Here is a 22,556-nt window from a genome sequence, read left to right on the forward strand (position 1 = left end):
TTATTAGTATAATTTTATCCATCCCACCTTGAGGAATGTGTCTGCTAATGACAAAAACTGAGAAAATTATTTCTGTCATTGCAACGCTGGTAGCTCCTACCATGAGTTACACAAAGCAGTTACTGTGAAGGTCTTCATTCTTGATGTTCAGGTGTGAGACACATACTTTCCTTTCTGTCTCTCTGTATGTCTGTGACTTTTTCTTTTTTTCTAAATATAATATTTTAAAATGGAGAAGTTTGAAGTTGTGTCCCAGTTGCTCACAAAAATTCAGGAATGCGAAGGCAACTACTTCTGACCCCCCTTTTGAGTTTGTGTGTGCATGGTGATTCTGATGTGTACATATATGAATGTGCACACACATCTACAAACATTTAAATTTTACCATTTTCTTGTAAACCAGACTTACCTCTTTTGCATTTTTTAAATGCTTGGACTTCTTATTACATTGGCAATGGGTAGCCAGTGTCCAGGGTAAAACATTAGCCACAGAGTATGTGAAGGATATTTAGTGTCTTGCAAAAGCTGGACATGCTCACTGGTACATTTGTAGTTTGTAAAAGTATTTATTTAAAGACATTGAGTTCTTAGTGCCCAAATAGGGAACCGCTGCTAAACTCTAGCTGCAGTACTTAAAGTATTTTATAGTTGCAGCCTGGACACTGCTGTACAGTGCTTGCCAGTTTGCAAATGTCAAGGACAGTTACCCTCTCACATGCCTAAATTACTTGCTCCTGACCATCCTTCAAAATACCTGCCCTTTCTCCAGCTCCTTCTCCAGCTATTGCTGCCAATTTCTGTTCCCCTGTGTGACTGCAAGGACTGTAATCCTTGGGAAGGCTGGGTCTTGTTGGTCCACACAATCTGTGAAGTATATTAACTCCCTCTCCTTACCCTAAAAACTAAGACAATGGCACCTGAAAAGGTGGGGAGAGTTTTTTCTTGTGTGTAGCTGTGCAGATTATTAGCTGGAGAACATAATCTTGGTCAGATAATTCTTTACAGGCCCAGGCTAATACAATATGCAAAGATACTATTGTTTTAATGTTTTATTATGCATTAATATCTTGATATTTTCATGTGTAATGTAGGAGAAAATATCACATGTATCAACTTTCTAAAGTACTTTTATCTGACAAAAACCTTTCTGTTAATCTTGTAAGCGATATGGGTCTGTATTGTACTGTAGTGCCTTAGCATTTATTGTGGCTGAAGCTGTTTTTAGAAATCTGTAATGTTATAATACTTTGAGCATTGCTTCTTTATTATGCCCATTCTCTGGGTAATTCTTTATTCCCACTGCAGCTTCAAGGTGTTTGGAAAAAAGGGTAGGGTGCTATTAAAAATGTGTTTATGGCAAAGCAAGTTATTGAATTCTTTTTTGTCAGTACTGGTCAAATACATGAAAGTTGTCTTCAAAGGTGAACTTAGTGGCATAATATTTAGATAGCAATACAATGGAGTAATAACAATGCCATACTGTGAGAAACCCTAAGTTCTAGTTGACTGATATAAATGCAAATTTAGGGCAATAACCTGAAGGTATGGTGGCAGAGGTCTGTTTGCAGTGTAGAGCAAGAGGCAGGCAGGATGTGATGCACAAAGTGATTCTGTTTGTGGCATGTTAAACACACCTTCAGTGAAGTTAAACTTTGAGTAACATCAAAGCTGTATTACCATGGCTGGATAACAAAACAGTGTCATGTGTTGGCACTGTGCTTACACCTGAGAGAGAACAAAATGGAGCAGCAAAACTGAGGGAGTGTGAATGCCAATGTAGATACAGGGGAAACTCTGCTGTTTGTCATATTTACTTACTTATTTGTGATCTTGTAGGTATGATTGGATGTTGAACAAAGCAGGTTTCACTGCAGAAAATGGTCCCCAGTTCCCTGATGACAGACTGAAATAGAGGTAGCTCCCCAAACTACTAAAACAGTAGCATGAAAGGAAATAGGAAAACAACACCTCTGGTGAAAACTCAGTGTAAAATACAGATGGAGACACAGAATTAAATCCTCAGGACAGCTAGTCTTAGGCTAAGCTCTAGTTTGAACTTCCAATTCACCTTCAGGGAGGAGGACTCAAGTTCTCAACTCCTCCTGGCCTGTGATGGGAGTGCCAGAAGCACACTAGAAAATGAGCCCGTTTAGGTTGTTTAGGTGAGCAGTTGGACCAGGGATAAAGCATGTAAGATCAGAGATATTTGGGCAGAATGGTTATTAATAATGACTAATTACTTGCACAGCTATGAAAAGAAGTTTACTCAGGCCAAATTGGAAAAGGCTTTTCAATAAATGAAATGGACTCTGCTTCCCAGGACAGGTGTTCTCACTAGGGGAGCACTTAGGAGGGCTGGCAGTGGCCTTGCAAAAATAAGGGGTAGCACGGGGCTCACTGAGCAGGTAGCCATGGGAACTTGCCATGGGTGAGGATACAGCAAGCTTGTGAGCAGAAACATGGGAAAAAATATTTTAGCATACAGAAAATAGGTCCTGAAAAAATAGGTTTGTTTTAGTTTTTTGGATTGTAGGGTTGGTCTGGTGTTTTTTTGAGGGCTGAGTTGTATCTGCACAGTTGCAGTCATGTATATTTGTATGAAGGTATTGCTTAATAGAAGGTACATTTTCATCTTCCCTTTAAAGTTTTTATGCAATATCTTTTCCTCTTCTTTACTGAATCCCTGTGGGAATAAGAAGTGTATCTTTCTTGATGAAGCTACTGTGCGGGCTGAGCCCTTTTGTTCTTTAAAAGTGTTATTCATGGAGTTAAACAGAATTAATCTTTGTCCTCCTGACAGTTCTCAAAGCCTGGTTAATTAAGATGATCAGTGCTTGCATAACTAGGACTTAACAAAGTCCAGATGTTCCTGTATTTCAGGCACACCTGCACCTTTTCCCCTTTGTGAAGCAAGACACTTAAGGTGAAAAGTTCTTGACTCCTCTCTTTATCTAATTCTAGGCCTGCACTTGGAAATGTTTTCCATATTCTTGAAGTCTTTCTGCACTCATGGGATTTTTTTTTTTGGTTGTGTGCTTTCCCTTTCCTCTCCCTAAATCTGCTGACGGCACTCCCAAATCTTTATCCCATTTTCTGAATTGTGTTATCTACTTCCTCCAGAGATGGTTTGATAAAAATCTGGTTTCCAGTTCTCTCCATGTTTCAGACTTCTGTGTGGAAGAGAACATAATTTAATGAACCTCTGTTTGTGGTCTTTCTTTGCTTTTTTATATGATTTTCATTTCAAATGCTCCTCAATATTTTATTTCTTTTTCTCTACTGAAATAGATTTGTATTGAGGCATTGGAAATTCTATATCACAGACCAGTTACAGATTCATTCTCTCATGGCCTCTGGAATTATGTGAAACTCCCATTGTTTTCTATAATAGATTTATAGGAAAAATTACTTTTTTTTCCTTGTGGAGCCCTTGTTTTGTTTAAACTTTTTCCAAAACTGTTGTTTCTACCTACTTTCTCTTTTAAATTTTTATCCCTCTTTCTTGGTAGCCAAGTAACTGATGTGGATACCTAGATGTTCCTTCCCATGCTGAACAGTCACTGCCTCTTAGTAGCTGATCTGGTGTAAGGAGTGTGACACGTCCCAGGAGAGTCTGAGAGAAAAGTATTTCCTGTTTACTGGCATTAAAACAACTCAAGAAATCATAAAACTTACTTTGAAGAGTTGTGTTCCAATCTCCCATTGGTGCAAGTCAGGATAACTCCATTGAAGTAAGCGTGATGAGGCAAGAATTGATCCCAGGACAGGTGTGATGTGATTCTTCCGAGAAACACTTGGGAGGGGAGACCTTGCCTTTGAAGTATCACAGGCTAGTCCTTCATCCTGAGCTCTGCTGTGCCCCCCTGTGTCCTCTTCCTTTGTACCACAAGTATCATTGTTTGGATGGAGTTTCAGGTGTTTTTTGCTGTTCCTCCTCTCCTCGGGTCCCCTGTTAGTGCCTGGGGAGGAGTGTCAGTATTGGATCCCTGCTCTGAATGGGAGTCAGATGGGTCAGACATGGGACATCTCATGTCAAGTATGTTTTTCCCAGTGTTTTTGTTGCTGTTTTGTTTTTAATGCTAAAATGAGGAAGTGAGGAGTTTAATACTTCAAGATGATAATTTAAATAAATGCAGCTCCCAAAAACAAGGGAAATACATGTTTTGAGATTGGCTTTGCAAAGCTGTTTTAGTCAACTGTACCTCAGAGGGTATGTGGCATTCCATCCTTCCCATGTAAACACTGGGGAGGGAGAGGTCACAGAAACAGGCTTTGCAGCTGCTGCCTGTAAAACTCTTTGGGTTTTACTGTCCAGAGCAATCTGTCTGTAGAAATATTTGTGCCTGGCCCAGTGAGCGCCAACGGTGCGTGACAGCGAGTCCGAGTGACAGCAGTGACTCTGGAAGCACCTGAGCAGTGTCTTGCTGTGTAGAGCTGCTGCCTGGGGAAGGCAGAAGGGGAAACAGCATTACCAGAGGCAAACACTGCATTTTCTGGTAACTGGGGTGGGGAGTGTTTGCGTGTGTGTGGGTTTTTTTCTCCCGAAACCCCACAGCTTATCTTGCTTGTTTCTCTGTCTCTCCTCTCCCCTCTGGCCAAAATCGACTGTAATTCTTTGCTCTTTCCTGCTTGGCCTGATGTTTTCTCATGTTAAATGTTGGGTTTGAATTTGTACCTAGTTTCTGAACAGAACACAGGAGTGATGCAAGACCTGTTGGTTACGAGGTTTTTCACAGTATGAACAGAGACTGAACAAGTGAAGTGGTATTGGGTTGCTACGCCAGTGTGCCCAAAATAACTTAAGGCCTTTAAAAATAGGCAGTAAGAAATAAATTATAATGGAGGAAAAAGAAAATCTATACAAATATTTTGACAGTGAAGGTGACTGACCAGTAGAGCAAGTTTCTAAATGCTGCAGTGGGTTGGCTTTGGTTCTCCATCCTTGAAAGCTGCTTAAGTTGGTCAGACTGTTGTTTTAAAGAACTGCTCAGATTCAAATTGTATTAATTCAAGTGAATCGTGCCACCTCTGATCTACAGGTTAGACAAGTTGTTGGCATTCTTCACTTCTGGGCTGATGAGGTTTGACGCTGTCATTCATCCTTCTCCCAGAGCTCTTTAGCAAGCTGGAGCTTCAGAGAAACAAATCTTCATTCAGGTTTTCAATAAAACCTGCTGTAATCACAATGAACAAAATCCCTGTGTCTGCAGAGGTACAGACCTACGCCCTACCTCACTAGGAGTTGGAGTTTAATTGAAAATATAGCAAACAAAGTAAAGCCTCTTTCTTCTTACATCCACTTCTTCAATGGTGGATTGGTTTTGTTCACTGTGTTTTTAGAAAGGTTTTGCTAGGCTTTGTTGGTTAAAGCTAAACAACCTGTTCTCAGCTGTGGTAAACATTTATTGGTAGATAACAAAACTTTATTTAGTATCAGTCATGAAAATCACCTGTTTGATTCTTAGTGATCTGAGAGATTGGTTTCCTCTTAAGTGGAGAAACTGTGGTTAAAATATTCATCCACATGTGTTTGTTCTGGTAATGGCTGTTGTCTTACAGTTCTTGAAGATTTCCCCAATGTTTTCTTGAAAATCAACAGAAATTGAAGTCCATTATCTGTATGAGCAAATGATAATAAGAACAAGGGAGAAAAGTTTATATAGATGATTTTTATATACAGTCATGAATAAAATGACTTTTAAAATTTTGAAAATGTGTAATAAAATCAGTAGTATGTTCATGAAGTGTATTTCTCCAAGTATTGTTGCTTTATAAATGTACCATTGACTAAAAACTATGTTAAATCAAGTCATATTTGTACAACTTAGATTGTCCCCATTAGATGTTACTATGCCTTGCTCTTTAATTATGACTTGTTTTCCATATGCCTCAGTCTTAAATGTATTTCACAGTAGCATAAAGCTGTTCCAGTAAAAGAGTTATATATTTATTCATGTTCTGTATTCTGAACTAAAGGACCTTTTTTTTCCCTGTCTGTGAAGGGGTAAATGCATTTTTACAACTACCCTTGGCCACAGCACATGTTCTGTACAAAGGTAGCTAACTGCACTGGCAGACACACATAGTTCAAAAGAATACATTAGCGCAAGAAGCGCCGTTCCCTTTTGGATTCAGCTTCCATCAACATGCCTACGTGGTGCTCTCTCTGCGCCTGCCTCAGCCCTCCCCTGCCCTTCTGCTCCTGGTGGTTGTTTCTCAGCCTACCTCAGCTTTGGCCTCTATACCATCCCAGTTGTGTTTTCTAACAACAAAACCATGATTTTTTGCAGTGAGTGCAGCTTCTTTTCTTTTTTTTCTTAATTTTTTTCCTTCTTTTTTTTCCCATTTTCTGAGAAAGTGGTTAGGTTTTGGGAAATTATGCAGTTCAGCTGATTAAGTTACATAATTTAGGGAAAGGATGAGAAGAATAAAAATTTTATTTTCCAAGAACCACTGTAAGGAGGCACAAAGTATGTTTACAAAACAGTGTTGGTAGTTACTGGGTTGAGAGCACCCTCACTCCTGACTTGGGAGATTCCATCTGTTTTGTGTAACTCCTGTGGCCACTTCTGTGTGTACTGATCCAGCTGCATGCATTTCAGCATGTGCATCTTGGACATTCTCATCAGAAAGTTGGTTGCTGTATAGTTAGAATCAAAACAGTGAATATTGAGGTACCACACCCTGACAGATGCACAGTTCTAATAGGCCTCCAGGACCTGCCTAGTTGGGATGTGTTGTTAAGCTTACAATTGTCAATGGCCTCATATGAAACAAAAAAGTCTTATTTCTTTTCTGGAAGAATTGAGTTCTTCCTACCTATGTTTTTCATAAACAGAATTTCTTACAGCTGACTCCTGCCTCCTGCCCTTTTGGGGTGATGGGACCATGGTGGAGATGAGAATCAGGCCCAGTATATCCATTTTGCTTAAACTTAAGGAGTGCAAAAGCTCCAACGGGAATAATGCCAAAATACTGATATGTTAATTCATAGTTCTGAAGTAAAACCCAGAAAATAGAAAAAAAATGTGGCCATGTGAATTGACTTTTGTATATGTACATAATTTCTTCCTAGCTTTGCTGCTTCTCATTTCATATTTTTTTCCTTTTCCCAGAGTAACCATTTTTTAATTGTAGCTACATAGAGGTTTAGGAATTAGTAGACAGTAGGAGCGGGGAAGCAATAAAACAAGAAACACCAGAAGAGAAAGACTGCATCCAGTTATTTACCTTGTGTTACAATACAGACTGCCTTTATATCAGTTCCCTTTGAAAGTTAGTGTTTAGTGAGTAATTCAGGGTGATGTGTCAGAGGAGCTAGTGGCCAATTCCCGACAGAACCAAGCCTTAATTTTTAAAATATTTTAAATACTGCAGTTGAGTGTTGAGGGGCCACAACTGTTTCCTCCTCAAGTACTGGAGTTTCGATGTCCCTCATGGGTGTGGAGGGGCAGGTCAGCAGTGAGAAGGCTCCTCAGGACTTTGCCAGGAGCTGAAGGTGTGTGTTTTGGGGTTACTGATTGCCCCCAGGTTACATCACCCCAGGCTCTGATTTTAGCTGTAAATTTAAAGGAATTGCCTAACTTGGCTGAAGAGACTGCTGCTTTTCTGGCCAGGTAGCTGATGTGGTCTTACCCTTTGGTATCAATGCTTTTACCTTGTAGTAAGCAAAGAACAAAATTTACCCCAGCTCAAGCTACTAAATTTTGATTTTTATTGACTTAAACTAGTGGCAGACTTTTGAATACTAATGAGAACTCAAAATCACAGCACACAAAGTTATCACCACTCCAGTTTATCCTGATTACTTAGTTAGGAGTAGAGAGACAATGAAAGAGCTGCTGTATAAAATAACAGCCCTCTGAAGAGAAAGCAGGGGCTGAGAATGAGCTGTGTCCCAGGATGTTTGTACAGACAAAACCCACACCCCAGAGGGCAAAAAATGTAGCCTGGCCCTCAAAATCTGCACTTGATCATTGTTGCAGGAAGCAGAGGAAGCTGTATTACAAGGAATGATCAAAATTTAGAGCATCTGTATTGTTGCTTTCAGGAATTATTATTCCCTGCTTGCCAAAGAAATGGCTGTTTAATCTGTCTTTCTGGATATCCATCATCTTGGATGGCTTACCATGGATGGCCAAGAGATAGAGAAGGAGAAATCATTAACTTCCGTCATTACCAAGTGCACATTAACATGGTTAAAAACCAAAAAGTAAAGAAGGATCAGCATCATTTAATACAGATTTTATTGCAAGAGCTGTTTTCTTAACTTTAGAATTAGAAGATTTGACACTTCAGGAGGACAAAGCATGACTCGTTAACAGACAATGCTGCAAAATAATTTTAGTGAGTGTTTTGAATGTTCTCTAAAGGAGACAAAACATTTTCATTGAGAGTTGGCCCCCTCTGGAGTCTTTAGAACATCCATCACAGAGACCTCATGCTTGAAACAAGGTGACACAAAGTGGGGGAATTTCTGTTGTGCTCTGCTGCCTTTCTACACAAAACTTATGAGTAAGGGTGCTGTAGTGAGCATCATCAGAGAGCAGCACAAAGCCTCAGGAGAAGGCTATTCTTGTATTCTTGTATTCTCTCCTCAGGGAGCTATTCTTGTGCTCCCAAGGCTGGGGCTTCACCTGCTCAGTCTTTGCTCTGTTGGAAACCTCCCTGACTGTGATGGAGACAAGCCTCTGTGAGACTGGCTTCCAGTTTACAGCTGTCAGCTGGTTTCAGAGACCCATTTAATTATGGATTGTTTATTGCTTCTTTCTCTCTGGCTGCTGTTTTACCTGAAATATTTTGTTAGTTCTAGCTGAAATTGGTAGGGAAAAAACTCACAGCTGAAATGCATTGTAGTGGACTGTTTAGCAATTTTTTCAATTGTGTCAATATAGTTATTTTTCAATCCCTATAAATGCTTGTTATCATGTCTTTACTAGCCAATACACTTTTAAGTTTCAATTTTACTGTAAAAATTAGGATGTCTATTTGAGTCAGCTTATATAGAGAGCCTCGAGATGCGTAAGAAAGGTGGTGTGGAGAGGTTTTGCTGGATGGCCTCTTACATGGCTCTTTTTGGTGAAGATTTCTACATAGTTATGGCTTGCTGATTTCAGGGGTTGGAGAACCTACCACATATTGAAGGGTGGCTGTTTATTTTCCCTGTGTTGTTTTTATGTACTGAAATATTGTAGTGAAAATAGCTGGGTGGGGTGTAATGAATGTTTTCAAAGACCTTCCTTTGAAAGAGGCTTTTTTTCAGTCTTTGGTGGTCACCACCCATTTTCCTGTGCTGTGCAGGCCTCTCTCATTGTTCCTACCCACAAAGGCTCCTTGTGTGAACCTGTCAGCAAATGCCCCAGCACAGCAAGCTAAAATGTCATGAGATAGTGGTCCAAGCCTGCTGAAGCCCCAGGGTTTGCACCCACAAATGTTGGTGGGTATTGCCCAAGGGACAAGACAGAGTTAGATCATAAAACTTGGGATTTGTCAACAATGCTCTGTATGACTCTCTGAACTGTTTACAGTTGAGAGGGTTTGGGGCTGAAGCGTAACTTCATACCACTGATAGCAAAGTCATGCCATGGCAATGTTTGTCCCTTAGGCTTGAAATCAAGCTTAATTGAAAAATTGTCCCTGTTTACCTGCAGTTGTGCCATCTTGTTAAATCATGCTGGTGGTGGTTTGGTATGGGCTGGGGATGTGGTCAGTGCCCCATTGAAAAATGAGGCTGGTTTTGAATTTAAGTGGGGCCCACCTCCCTCACCCCCCACCCCCAGCCTGCAAATTGCACTTCATTCACCTTTAGCTTTAACCCGCTGGTGAAGAGATAAAGCACATCCTTTCATATGTGTTTTTTAGAGTGGGTAAATAGTTGGGTTATCTGAAAACAGATCTTAGCAATACCTGCTGAGCCTTTGAGCAACAATGTGTATGGACCTCTAGATTAGCTGTCAAAATTGACTGATTACTACAAGTAATGCCCCAAGATAAGGATCTGTAATCTCTCAAACACAAATAATTGATAGCCATCTGGGGTTGTGCATTGTCATAACCTACCTTATCCCCACTGCTGCATGCGATTCCAGGAGAGAAAAGCAGAGTGATACATTTATCACCCACCAAAAAAATTTGGCTGATTTAAAAGGAAGTTCAGTTTTGGTCAATGTTGAAACAGACATTTCTGTTGTGTTGTTTAGAGTGGTTGGTGCTGGGCCTTCTTTAGTCTGCAAGTTATCTCTGAAGCTTGCCTTGTCTTGGCTGGTGTCAGGGTTGATTGCCACAGGGAAGGAATCTTGATGGAGCAGAGCAGTGCAAAACCAGTCTGGGGAGAGAAGACCTGAGCTGAGACGAATGGCTGGCCCACTGAGATTTGACTTTCCTCCTTGTTTCTCTCCAAATGTCTCTTAATATTTTTGAGAAGATGGCGGATGTGTTTCACTGATCTGTTTTAAATGTGGGCTGCAGCAGCTTTACAAAGGTGACCCAGAGCTGTTTCTATGAGCAGCACTGGTGCTTTCTGAGCATGCAGGGACTTGGAGCAGGATACTGCACTTCCTGAAAGCTAAGCCAGAGTGAAGTCATCTAGCCCGAATATGGGCAAAAAGGCAATGCCACTATCTGCTCTAATAGCTGATCAGCAGCCTGGCATTCTCTCTGCATGCTGTGGGCCTCAGGTGGTTCCATGGAGCTGTGCCTTGCCCTGACCACAAAGCATTTGGCACATCCTCTGAGGTACCAGGCCTGTGCTGGCATGGCAGCTGCAGGACAGGCTGGCACTCTCAGCATCGTAAAATAATCCAGGAAGAGATTAATGGCTGCCGAAATCCTAATACTTATCTTTCTGGTCAAGGTACTCATAAAACCAGAGGAAAAAAGGAAGAACATAAATCCTTAGACATTGTTTTGCTTACTATGATTAAATTTATCAGACTCTGTTGACATATTTGAACCTAAATGCTTTTAAAAATGTCAGTGCTCCTGCAGCCTCAGTGAGGTTGCAGCAACAAGGTTTGCAACATTGAACTTCCAAAGTGCTACACAGTTGCTGTGATTACTTAAGTACTTACAGTGATACCTTAAACTGCACTTGCAAAGTGTTTTTCTTTTAGTGGCTGCATTAAATGCAGTTAGTGGTATAAAAAAGATGCCAGTGCTATAAACATTTTAAAACTGTATAGGTATAATGCTTTTTCTCTTAGTACCACATTTTTTTCTTTTTTTTTTTTTTCACAAATCAGTGCCAAGAATGTTAATGAAAATAAATAAAACACAAACCCAATACATTTTAATTATTATTACTAAAGGTACAATCAGAACTTCAGACACTAGAGAAGTTATAATCTTATGTGTGCTTTTGAGGTACAAATAAATTTATCCCCTGTAAAGAAAACCTATTCCTGGCTGTGTTACTGTCAGCTGTGAGGGTCTTGGAGTGATATGGACTTAGTGAATCATAAATATGTTCAAAGGCACCAAAACTTTGGTATTCATTTAGGCCTCATCTCTTGATACTGTAATTGTAGTAGCCAAATCCTCTATTATAGTGCCAGACATCCTAATGAGAATGGAAATGAGTTCCTCACTCTTAATGCAGACTCTTCCCTCCTCTGTGCCTGAGACAGTCAGATTTCTCATTTTCCTATCATCTCACCTTTGGTTTTAAACTCTGGTGAAGGAATTACGTCTATTGCTATGGCAGTGGGTGCCAAGCTTTGCTGAACTAGCAGGGATTTGTTATTTAATGAGTATGTACAGAAACACAAGAAATTCCTCACACAAGCCAAGGAACTCATGGTGAGTTACTGTAAGTTAGGACAGTTTTAAAGGAAGGGTGGAAGATACTTAATTTCTTTTTTTTTTTGTAATAGCCCTTTCTGTTAGTAGCCTTTCTTGTTACCTTTGAACTTTCACTTCCTTTATTAACAAATTCCCCTTTTGGCGTCCTTTGAGTTTATTTTGTCTGTGTACTTGGTACTGTATCCCAGTGGGCAGCAATGCTGCTTTAGCACTTGCCCTCCATGAGCACTCCACGTATTTCCAACTGGTTTTGGGTTTTTTTCATCTACCTGAAAATAGCTCTGTGTCCTTTCCTTTCCTTTTGCTCTTCTGGTGTGCTGAACCTGGGCATCTGGTATCTTGTCAGGCCTTGGAAGTAGTGATTTTCACTGGAAAGAGGTATAAGGAGGGATCTGCATGGCACTGTGTATGGGTTTCCTTCACAGTTTTCATAGTTCGGCCTGAGTTCGTGGGGAGTGAGTAAATTGCTGCTTCTAGCACTTTTTATTTACTGAGGGTCATTTTTATTACTTTAACTGAGGGAGCTTTCAAAAGCACAGCATGCCCTCCAGAATAAACTGCTTGTCAGGTAGAATGGTTACAAATACTTTTTAAAGGAATTTTAAGGCTAAGTAAGCATGACTGCTGGCTGCTTGGTGTCTGCAAGCACATTTCTGGGGCAGTCAAGTGGCCTGGTTCTGAGATAGCTATGGAGTACCTCACAGTCAGCTAAACTCCTTTTTTATTATTCTGGTTCAAATCAGTTAGGGATTTGCCAATCAAAAGTTATGCAAAATATTAACTCAGCAAAAAATGTATTTGCTAGTTTGAAATAAATATTTTTTGTTATCTAAGGTAGTACTGCCTGTTAAAATACTTTTATTGAGTTTTTACAGGTTTTAGTTGAATTTTTTTATGCTAAGCATCTGATTTTTCATTTATCTGTACTGTAAAGTATTTTCTTATCTTTGCATGTGCAGAATGTATTTTTCTTGTTCTGCAAGTTAGCATTTGATGCTTTAACTCTAAACCATTCAAAATGAGCATTTGCTAGAGAAATTATATGTGACAATTAACTGTGGATTCTTGACCTTTAAAGTGCTGAAGCTAGAAACATTTAATAACCAGCCATTGGATATAAAGTAATATGCTTGTTGTTTTACTAGCTTGCATACATGGCAGTTTGAAGCAAAGTCCAAGGGTCACCAAAATCATGAAGTAAACTCAAGCGGGTCTGTCTGAACTGCACAATTCAAAGTGCTGTCCGGATGTGTCACACAGAACGTAGGTACGAGTGAAGGCTACTGGCTTACTTGAGAGATATTTTTCTGCAAGGTGTGCATTTCAGTTTGTCTGAAAGATTCTGTCATCTGGAGCCTGCACAGTGGGAGTGTAATTCAGTGCAGTTGCTGCACTGCTGAATCTGAAACAAGTGTGTGTGTGTACAACCTGAGTATCGACCCACATGGACTCGTGAAGAGCAGCGAAACCCCGAGCAGAAGATTGCTGTCCTGGCAAGTTTCCTTTGCCACCAAGGCCACCAATGTCCTTAAGAGAAGGGAGGACCCCTGATGCTGACTGCCTGGCACCCTCCTCAGCTGCGTGGGTACCGAGGGCTTTGCGGGGGTTGGAACAGCCTGTGGGAAGGACCAGGCAGATGGGTGGGTGGAGGTGGTGGGCAGGTGTTACTGGTGGAGATGAAGTACTGCTGGGATTTAAACTGCAGAGAGCAAATACACTCGGTGTATTTGCACCGGAAACGCAGTGGAAACTCAGTGTATACGCAGTGGAAACAGGACTGAAACCTCAGCTCAGTCTCTGTCTCCTGGGCTGAGGAGGACTGTGTAGACGCCTAACCAAACTTTGGATCAGTAAGTGACACTGTGTGCCGAAGCTCCCAGGCAGGGGATGATCTGTGTGCCCCATTGTTTGTGGGGCTGATCCTTCTTGTCTCTGGTCACAGGCACCTTCTGAGGATATGCTGCAGCAGGACAGTGGCAGCAGTGCAACCTCTGGCTGAGGCAGGCTCCCTCAGCAGTTTTCCTGGCTGCTGGAGCCTGGAGCTGTCACAGCAGTGGGCACTGGGAAGGCAACTCCTAAGCTGACATGGTAGTTTTGCAAGATTGTTTCAAGCAGATGGGTTATGTGGGGCTTCAGGTTTTGCCAATAAGTTGCTGTCCCTGAAGTTTCCAGTCCTGCAGTAAGAGAGGCTTCAGAAAGTCAGATTATGATCTTCACCCCTGGTGTGCAAGACCTTTGTCTGCAGGCATTCCTGCTGATTTCAGTGAAGCTGTGTTGCAAGGGTCTGCAATGAGCAAAAGAGATAGGAATCTGGCTCCTGGGATCCATGCAAGGCATTTCTATATCACCTGGGGTGTTTTCACTCAGTGGCTTCAAGAGGTCTGTTCCTGGGCATGGGTGTACCCTTGGGACTAGTTTGGTGTTTGGATTCTAGGAAGAAGCATGGAGAACTGCTTATGAAAATTTGGAAGCTTCACCTTGGGAGCACAAACAGTTGCCAGTTGTTTGTCATCTTTTCTCACGTGCATTGGCCTATAAATTCTATTTTCAGAGTGCAAACTAAATCCACCAGGAAGGAGTGGGAAATCATGTAAACAGCTGTTCTGAGGATACAGTGCTGTACTTGTGTTCTGTGTCACAGAACTGCCTGTGCCTCTGGAACTCTTCCATTCCCAGTGGCTTGCACGCCCATAAGCAGTGCAGCACAGGCACATCATCCAGCAGCCCTGGGAGAGTCCTTGCTGGGAAGCAGCACCTCCCTGTTCCTTCTCAAGTCTCCTGACCACCATTTATGTAGCCAAGACCTGAATGGAGTCACCAGACCCATTCCTCAGCTTGGCTTCCCCATTTCCAAAAGAAATTTAAGCTTCTCCATTCCTTTCTTCATTTATTGGGACCAGTTATGCTTGTGATTGCAGTGAGAGTGCATGTGCAGCTCAGTGGAATCTTATCCTGCCTGATTCTGGGACTCCTGAAGGAGCAGGTGTCCAGGAACTCTCTGGAGGCTTACCTTGGAATACCCTGGGGCTTTGGACCAGTGTAGGGTGGCTTGATTGCTGGTGGCTTTCTCTGCTCTTTCCTCTGCACCTTTGGAATTCTGTCAGAGCGAGCGAGGTTTCTGCTTGCGTTGCTTTCTCCAAGCGGTGACGCACGCGTGTGCTCTTTTTCTGCCACACAAGTGGGTGGTTTATGTGCTAGGAGGGAATGATTCATAAATTAGCTAGAGCCCAGGCCTTTTCTCTATTGCCTGGGTGATGTGTGAAGGGGATTCAGCATCAGCCTTTCTTTCCTCCTGGCCTTCAGTCATGCAGGTCGCAGTCACTTTACCACTCTCCAGCTATGGGTGGTCCAGCCTCAGCCAGGCTGAAATGCTAATCATGTGGGGGCTAACTGCAGAGAGAATTATTAATGGTCTGCAAACAAAAATAATGAAAATACTGCTTTTTGCAGAATTCTGTAACTCAACTGCAGTTTTGGGAGTCTTTTGCAACCAGGACAAGTAAAGGCAGAATGACCATCTTTGACATGGACATCCCTGGGAGGCACAGCAAGCAAGCTTAGATGGAGGTCTTGCGTGGGGAAGTGGTATGAGGGTGTTTTGGGTCTTGGTGGGCCTATGCTACAACAGCAACACTACTTGAGGATGTCCTGTGTGAGAGGAGATGGGGAGGAAAATTGAGGTGCCACAAGGGGAAAATGCTAAATAGGCAAGTTATTTGTTTATTTAAAATTACAGTGGAAAATGCTTAATAGGCAAGTTATTTGTTTATTTAAAATTGTAATGGATGAGCAGAAAAGTCTTTTGAAAGCAGCCAAGCAGGCTGATTCCTCCCATTTTGTGATGTGAGAAAGCTCTTGTGTGGTGTGTATAGAACGGAGATGTCTCTCTGCAGAGGACCTTAGCAGGACAGTCTGAAGCAGTGTTGAGGGAAAGCATCTGTAACAGAGAGAGAGAAAATCTTTCTCTGCTTATAGTGTTAATTATTAGAAACTGTGAGCAACCCATGGTTATTGAAACCAGCTTGTCTCATTAGCCACACTTCAAAATTATATTTACAGAGGTTAGACAACTAAATATTTTTCTTTGTGGCTGCAGTGGTGTCATGAGAGACCCTCTCTTATACAACCTGTTTTTACTGTATAAATTGTGACCTGACTTTGGCCTTGTTTCCCAAAGTTTCATAATTAAATGAGGAGGGACTGGATCTTGTTTTGCCCAAGTTGGTTGTAATGTGAAAATTGTGGCCTCTAGATTTAGAACAGAGCTCAAACATTTATGGTTGAAGTTATATTTTTCCAGCAGCAATTGGAAATGCTCACAAATACTGCTACATAGTTTTTCTTCTGTTTTGTTTTGTTTTGCTTCTACTCTTTTATTTTCTTGGTATAATTAGAAACTGAGATTTGTTCCCAGTCTAGTGTCTCTATGGGCACAGAGCAGGCTCATTTTTCTTTAGAGAGCAAAACGTGTTTCTGAAAGTACCATTAGTTTATGTATTATACCTGACTCTCCTGTAGCCAGTGCCTGCCCCAGGAGAACGTGGGGCATTTTTTGTTGTATCTTCCCAGATACTTGTAAGAAGGGACTTTTTTTTTCCACATGGATGTAGCATGACTCTTAGGTGGCAAGAAGAAAAGTATTAAGTTAGTGTCACCCTATGAATTTTCTTTAGATTCAAACTTAGATGGGTTGGTGTTTGCTTCAGCAATACCCTTGAAGCAATTATTGAAGTTGGATCCTGCCATTATGTACTGAAATGTGTGTAGGTCTCCTCCAGCACACGCCTCCTGTAACAGAGACCATGTTACAGAACATTCACCTTGGGCAAAATAATTGTGAAAGAAATTTGCTGAGGGCTGATCATGGATCTTGAGAAGATACTGTAAGAATCTGAGCCCCTTGCCCTGTTAGCACAGCCCCTGGTGAGCACCTGTCTGATCCCACATATGTGCCCAGCTTTGTGTGTTTGGCAGCACAAGGGCTTTGCTGATGTGTTGTGAGCTCCCTCCTGCTTTAAATGACGATGTTGAGTGTCCAGCCTCCTTGAGTCCCAGCAAACACCTTATTGTGACTTTACTCTTGGCATTTAATGCACGTCCTGGCTGGTTTTCCTTCTTACTAATTTATGAAGCTTCCTGTGGTTTCAGTGCTAGAAGCTTTTGAAGACTTTCTAGGTCTTCAAGAAGCAGTAATCTTCTTTAGAATACTCTGCTATGGATTAATACTCCTTTTCTATTTTAGGCAGTTTAGCATGAGACCAATCATGATTGAAACAGTTTCTAGAATTAAGTACTGAGATTAATACTTGTTTTCCTCATAATCTTCATGTAACAGAATATATTTATTTGAACTCCTGGTTTTGATAGGGTGGGGTTTTTTTGGTTGTCTATTTTTAGTTTACAGGTTCATTATTTTATATTGATGTTGGAAAAAACAAGTTATAAGCTCGCTAGTGGAGAGAGGTGCTGCTGGTGATTCTAGAAATGAATGTGCAGCCAAAACAGCAAAAAGCAGTGGAACTGTTCTGCTTATCACCCTGTTCTGTGCTCAGTCAAGTGGCACTGGTGAAGTGTTGCAAGAGTCAGCTTGAAAAGAAATGTATTTTGTGTTGGTATGACTGTGATCCTCAACTGCAAAAACCTCAAGTCATGTAGGAACCTGTAGTATCAGCAGAGCTACGTGGGGTTGAAATAGCTCATGGTTTTAAATGGATTCAGATGCTTCATGTTCTGAAATTTAATGAAATTGTACTTCATTAAAGAACCTTAGAGTCATTAGAGCTCGCTCTTAAAATGCCCTAACACAGAACCATTATAAATTTATTCCTTGTGCTTCTCACATGTTCAATTTAGCGTTATGTCCCTTAGTGGCTTAAATTTGCATACTTGCTTCATAAAATGTCTTCCCCTTTATTTCCTGCCCCTATTTTTTACATGGAGCTCTAATGGTTATGTTATTTTACTCAAGTAGGAATCTATTTTCATAGACACTGGAGAAATGGTGATTTCATTAGAACAGCTTCTCCAAAGGACGGCTATCTTGCAAGCAACCGTATTTTCCATTTTGTGCCCTTCATGGTCCAAGAAAGATGGCTTTCTGGACAAGTTTTGGATTAAGAGCTGAGACAATTCTATAGACTAACACAATTTGATACTCTACTACTACTTTTATTTTAATGTGGAGTGCAGCTATTGAAAAACTCCACAACGTTGTTGTATCTATGTCACAGCTATATTCACTGTAATTATTCTAGCTTTAAAAATGGATTGCCACCCTGTCCCAAAGTAAGTAAATTTATATTGAACAAACAAAAAAATTATTTTTAATGTTTCCTGAATGCAAAAGTAATACTTTACTATTTCATTTTGAATCTCTTGCCTAAGGCAGATCTCAATTCTGTTGTACTGTGTGGGGATTCAGGGCATTCAAAGGCTGACTCATGTACAGTCTGAGGCCTTTCCAGCTGTGGCAGTCCTCTCCTAATTCCCATTCAAAAGGGCACAAATAGGTATTAAATCTTGGCCAGTTGATTTCAAACACTTGACAGAATGGATTCATTGCTGAGAAGATATACTCTTGTAAATGCCTCACAAGTTGTGAATTGCATTTCAATAAATGTTCTTCCCTTTCTCTTCTTTCCCTATCAGGAGCAGTTCCGAACGGAGGAAGGAGAAATCAAGAGATGCAGCAAGATGCAGAAGAAGCAAAGAGACCGAGGTTTTCTATGAGCTGGCACATGAGCTGCCCCTGCCCCACAACATCAGTTCCCACCTGGACAAGGCATCCATAATGCGCCTGGCAATCAGTTTCCTACGGACTCATAAGCTTTTGTCTTCAGGTAAGATCTGGCTAAAAGAACTTAGGTGTCCAGGCTGCGTAATCTTGGTAAGATTGTGCATGCTCTTCTCTGACTACAGGGTTACCAAAATTACAGTTAGTGCAGGTTTTTTGCCTCTCTAAATAAAACCCCTGAGAACTCTTGAATGTGGTTTCTTAATCTCAGTTATGAGATTTTGAGCTTTTAAGAGTTTAATCAGAATTCAAACATATGCCTTAAGCTTCCATGCTGAAACAAATAATTTTCAGTTTGGCATGACAAGCATGTTTGTGCCTGCACATTCAAACAGCAGCTGGGACGCTCTGAAGGTCCAATACTGTGTTTGAAAGGAGTAATTGTGCTATCCACTGGCAAAGAGTAGTAGGTAGGTTGCTTAAAACAAGCTATACTAAGATAGCTAAAACAACTGCTAAATACTTGATGTGAGTGGATTCTGCGCAATCAGTTTTGCTCATGTTGGACTAGTAGGAAATGTGAACAAGCATAATTCTTATACCCTGTGAAAACAGATAAAATTAGGAACATTCTTATTTGCCCCCTATACTTGAATAAACACTTTGATAGAAATATGTGGCTTGAGTAGCCTGTAAGATCAATGAAAACAACTGATGTTTCCAGAACTTTTACACGGTGACCTATGAGTTTCAGAATACGTTAAGAAAACAATGCCTGCATTGTTTGTGAATGGTAACCCCAGAATTTTGTCTTTTCCTTCATTAATGGCAAGACTCCCAATAAGGTCACAATTGCACTTCCTCTACTCAGAAAAGTTGAGTCATACAACAGCAATTACTTTAATAAATGTTATTAGGAAGCATCCCACTTTGTGGTCGAATTTGCTGTTGGTTAGCCTGAAAGATATGGCAAATTCCATTCTGCTACTTTGGGCTCTGTAATTTCTTTAGCACTTTTGGCTTTTGCTGAATCCTACTGTATAAAATGTAGCTATTTTTATCTTAGCTTATAGAATGTGGTTTCATCATGTACTCCTGTGAAAAGTTTATGTGCTGAACAGTGTTTGGAAATCATCTCTGATTTTGTCATGTAACTAATACTTGAAGAAGTTGCGTAAATAGGTAAATGTTCTTAAACAAAGCCAATTTGTTAGTAACTTTCTCATAAAAACACAGCCTCAGCTTTTCAAATATTTATATGGCAGGAACTGAAGAGTGACACACCATAGGAAAAGTAAACTTCTGAGAGGGTGTAACCAATAATATTAAGTAATATGCATTCCTGTAAAAATTGACATGAAATAGTCGGATGCAGTCATCATTGGAAGAATACATTTGCTAAACTGCTAAGATTAAAGTGAACTTTTCAAATGAATTTGCATTTCTCAGTAAGAAAAAGAAAATCTACTCACGAATACATTTATTTTGATGATTCTATAGCATTAAGACTTAGACTCATTATTTGATAGTGATCACAATTCAGTATATGTGTATAATATTCATACATACACACAAAGATATTATATTTCTGAGACATATTTCTGTGACAATGTTTGAAAAATAATGTGATTCATGTAGAAAATTTACATTTTCTTGAAGTTCCACCAGTACCCAACAGCAGAAAAGAATCTGAAAATAAAATGTTACAGTAGTCACAGGCTGTGCTTTAATATGTCATACTTTCTCTATATTTGCTTATTTTGCTATTTGCTTAGCTTTAAATCTGATGGAGTTCCTCAGTCCAAATATTAACTTGGAGTAAATCCTCTCATTAAAATTTGTGTTGTTAGTCAAATGCAGATTTGTCCATGGCTGCATCTTTAGGCACCAGAGGTGTAGATAAGGGTTTCAAAATCTTAGATGCTTCTATTCTGAGGAGTTGAACTTAAGGGACTTTAAAAGGATGGATTTTCTGGAAATTTTGGGTATTCTTTTCTAATAATGAAAATACATTATAATTAAAGAACTCAAGTCAGAAAACCTTGTCTGCTGCTTATCTCCTATTCTGAGTATAGCTAACATATAAATTAAATTCCCTCTCTTTGTAGACCTCTGAATAATGTCAGAAGGCCATCCAGTTTAATTCAGAGTGGTAGGTTTTTGATCTGGAGGCTCACAGATCAAGAGGTTTGCTGCCTATCCTGTTTTGATGAGTGTGAAGCAAGATGGGAAATGGGCTTGGGTGATGTTTGTGCTCATTCTGTTCTTGCTTCTGCTTTGGACCCTTTCTGAGCCCCAAGCAAAGCTGCAGCAAAAGTTTCAGGTGCGTGTTTAACAGCCTGGAATTTGACCATAAACATACTGTTGCATTTGACAAGTCTGATTTGACTGACAGGGAGCATGAGGAACACTGTGTCATCTCTTGATGGATGAACTGGGAAATGGGGAGGTGGAAGTGCATGGAAGCAAATGTCCACCCCAGCCTGCAAGCCCCTCTTTGCTTTGTGTTGTCTTTATTGAAATGGTTTGGATTATTTCGGCTGGATACCTACTGTAAACTAGAGTTAAGTGAGTGTATTTGTTCTGTCAGTCATTTGGACATTGAAACAACATTTGCTGCAGCTTGAAAAAAAATCTTCAAAATGGGATAGAGATAAAACTACTGCTTGATTACCGTTTTTCTTGTTTCTAATTTAGTCCATCAAAACCTACTAGCACACCCTATTTCATTTTGTGTTACTGTTTGTCGGCACGATTCTCAAACACATCTCTCTGTTTTAAGGCAATTTTGCCTGAAGCAGAGAGAACAAGGCCTTTCCCAGGATTGTACCCTCATCCTTCTGCAAGCTGATGCTCCAGGTGGGGTTTTGGAGATGGCCATAGGCAACTTGCCAGTCTCACTCTGCTGGCATTGAGTGTCTCATACCCTTTCCTATTATTCCCTGAGTCGGAATAGGGCTTTTCACTTGTGTAACTCAGGCTGGTTTATTAGCTGTGTCTGCATAATGATCATTTATCTGTTGGGAAGCCAAGACCTAGGGAAATCTATGCCCACATTCTTTCAGCAGGTGAATGGCAGAGTCCCTGAATCTGAGCCCTCATTGAGAGCTCTCCCGCTACGTGCTTCGAAAAATCCCAACTCCTGGATTGCAGAGTGCACGTCTCCTGCAGGCCTTGTAGGGCCCTTGTATCCTATCATAATAGGAAATAGCTGGTTGTATATCTCAGAGTTCAAAAGGGTAAAAATACCAGGTTTGGCTTTATAAAAGTTGCTGCTTTACTTAGTAACACATTTCCCTTTGATTTTCACAGTAGGCAATTCTGTGTGGGAATGTTGGAGAGGAAGCCTTTAACATTTAGAAATGCAGGCTGTTCGTCTGACGGCCTGATTGAGATTAGTATCACAGGAAGCAAACTGAAACAATGGCTTTATAATACTGTTTCCATGTTGTGCACAGAACAGTACATGGTATAATTGGAATGGTTAGTAGAAATATTTAATTATTATCATCTTAAATATTTTTCAAGATGTCTCCTAATTCTGCTGGCATAATACATTTTTACCATCAGCACATTCAAATGTTTGGGATAAATTTACAACTGATCTTTGTTCATTTCAAGTAAAGGTTTTGATCCCATAAAGTTGCTGCTGAAAATAGGCATTCTGATGCTTATCAGTGGTGGAGCTTTTGGATTTGGGATCTTACGTCCTTCAGTGTGGTCAGAAAAACTGTTAGCAGTACTTTTCCCATATTATTTTCTAGTATAGCTAGAAAAGTAGGCTAATGCTTTTTGGGCAGCTAACAGATGGCAAAAGAGAAAAAATGGCTTTTGCTAAAGAATGGCTGCCTTAGTTAACAGCTAACATTGTGATAGTTGCTAAGGCTGCCTCAGATATTCTCTTTTTGTCTGAATATGAGGAGGAGAGTCCATTTTAGGAAGACTGTATGCACACTGCCAATAATTTTAAGTGTTTACTTGAACCATGCTGATGCTAAAGGTGTTACAGGAACCAAAACTCTTT

At 40.5% G+C, this 22,556-nt stretch overlaps 1 protein-coding gene across 1 annotated transcript in view; it reads left to right on the forward strand.

Annotated features, from left to right (window-relative positions):
- The window catches only part of EPAS1 (endothelial PAS domain protein 1), a 77,572-nt gene that overhangs the window by 23,465 nt on the left and 31,551 nt on the right, over nt 1-22,556 (forward strand). The window contains exon 2 of the mRNA XM_066546513.1: nt 18,448-18,638. Coding sequence (XP_066402610.1) covers nt 18,448-18,638 — 191 coding nt within the window. The remainder of the gene's footprint in view (nt 1-18,447; nt 18,639-22,556) is intronic.

This window comes from Molothrus aeneus, chromosome 3 (genome assembly GCF_037042795.1).
Source record: "Molothrus aeneus isolate 106 chromosome 3, BPBGC_Maene_1.0, whole genome shotgun sequence".
NCBI classification, from domain to species: domain Eukaryota; kingdom Metazoa; phylum Chordata; class Aves; order Passeriformes; family Icteridae; genus Molothrus; species Molothrus aeneus.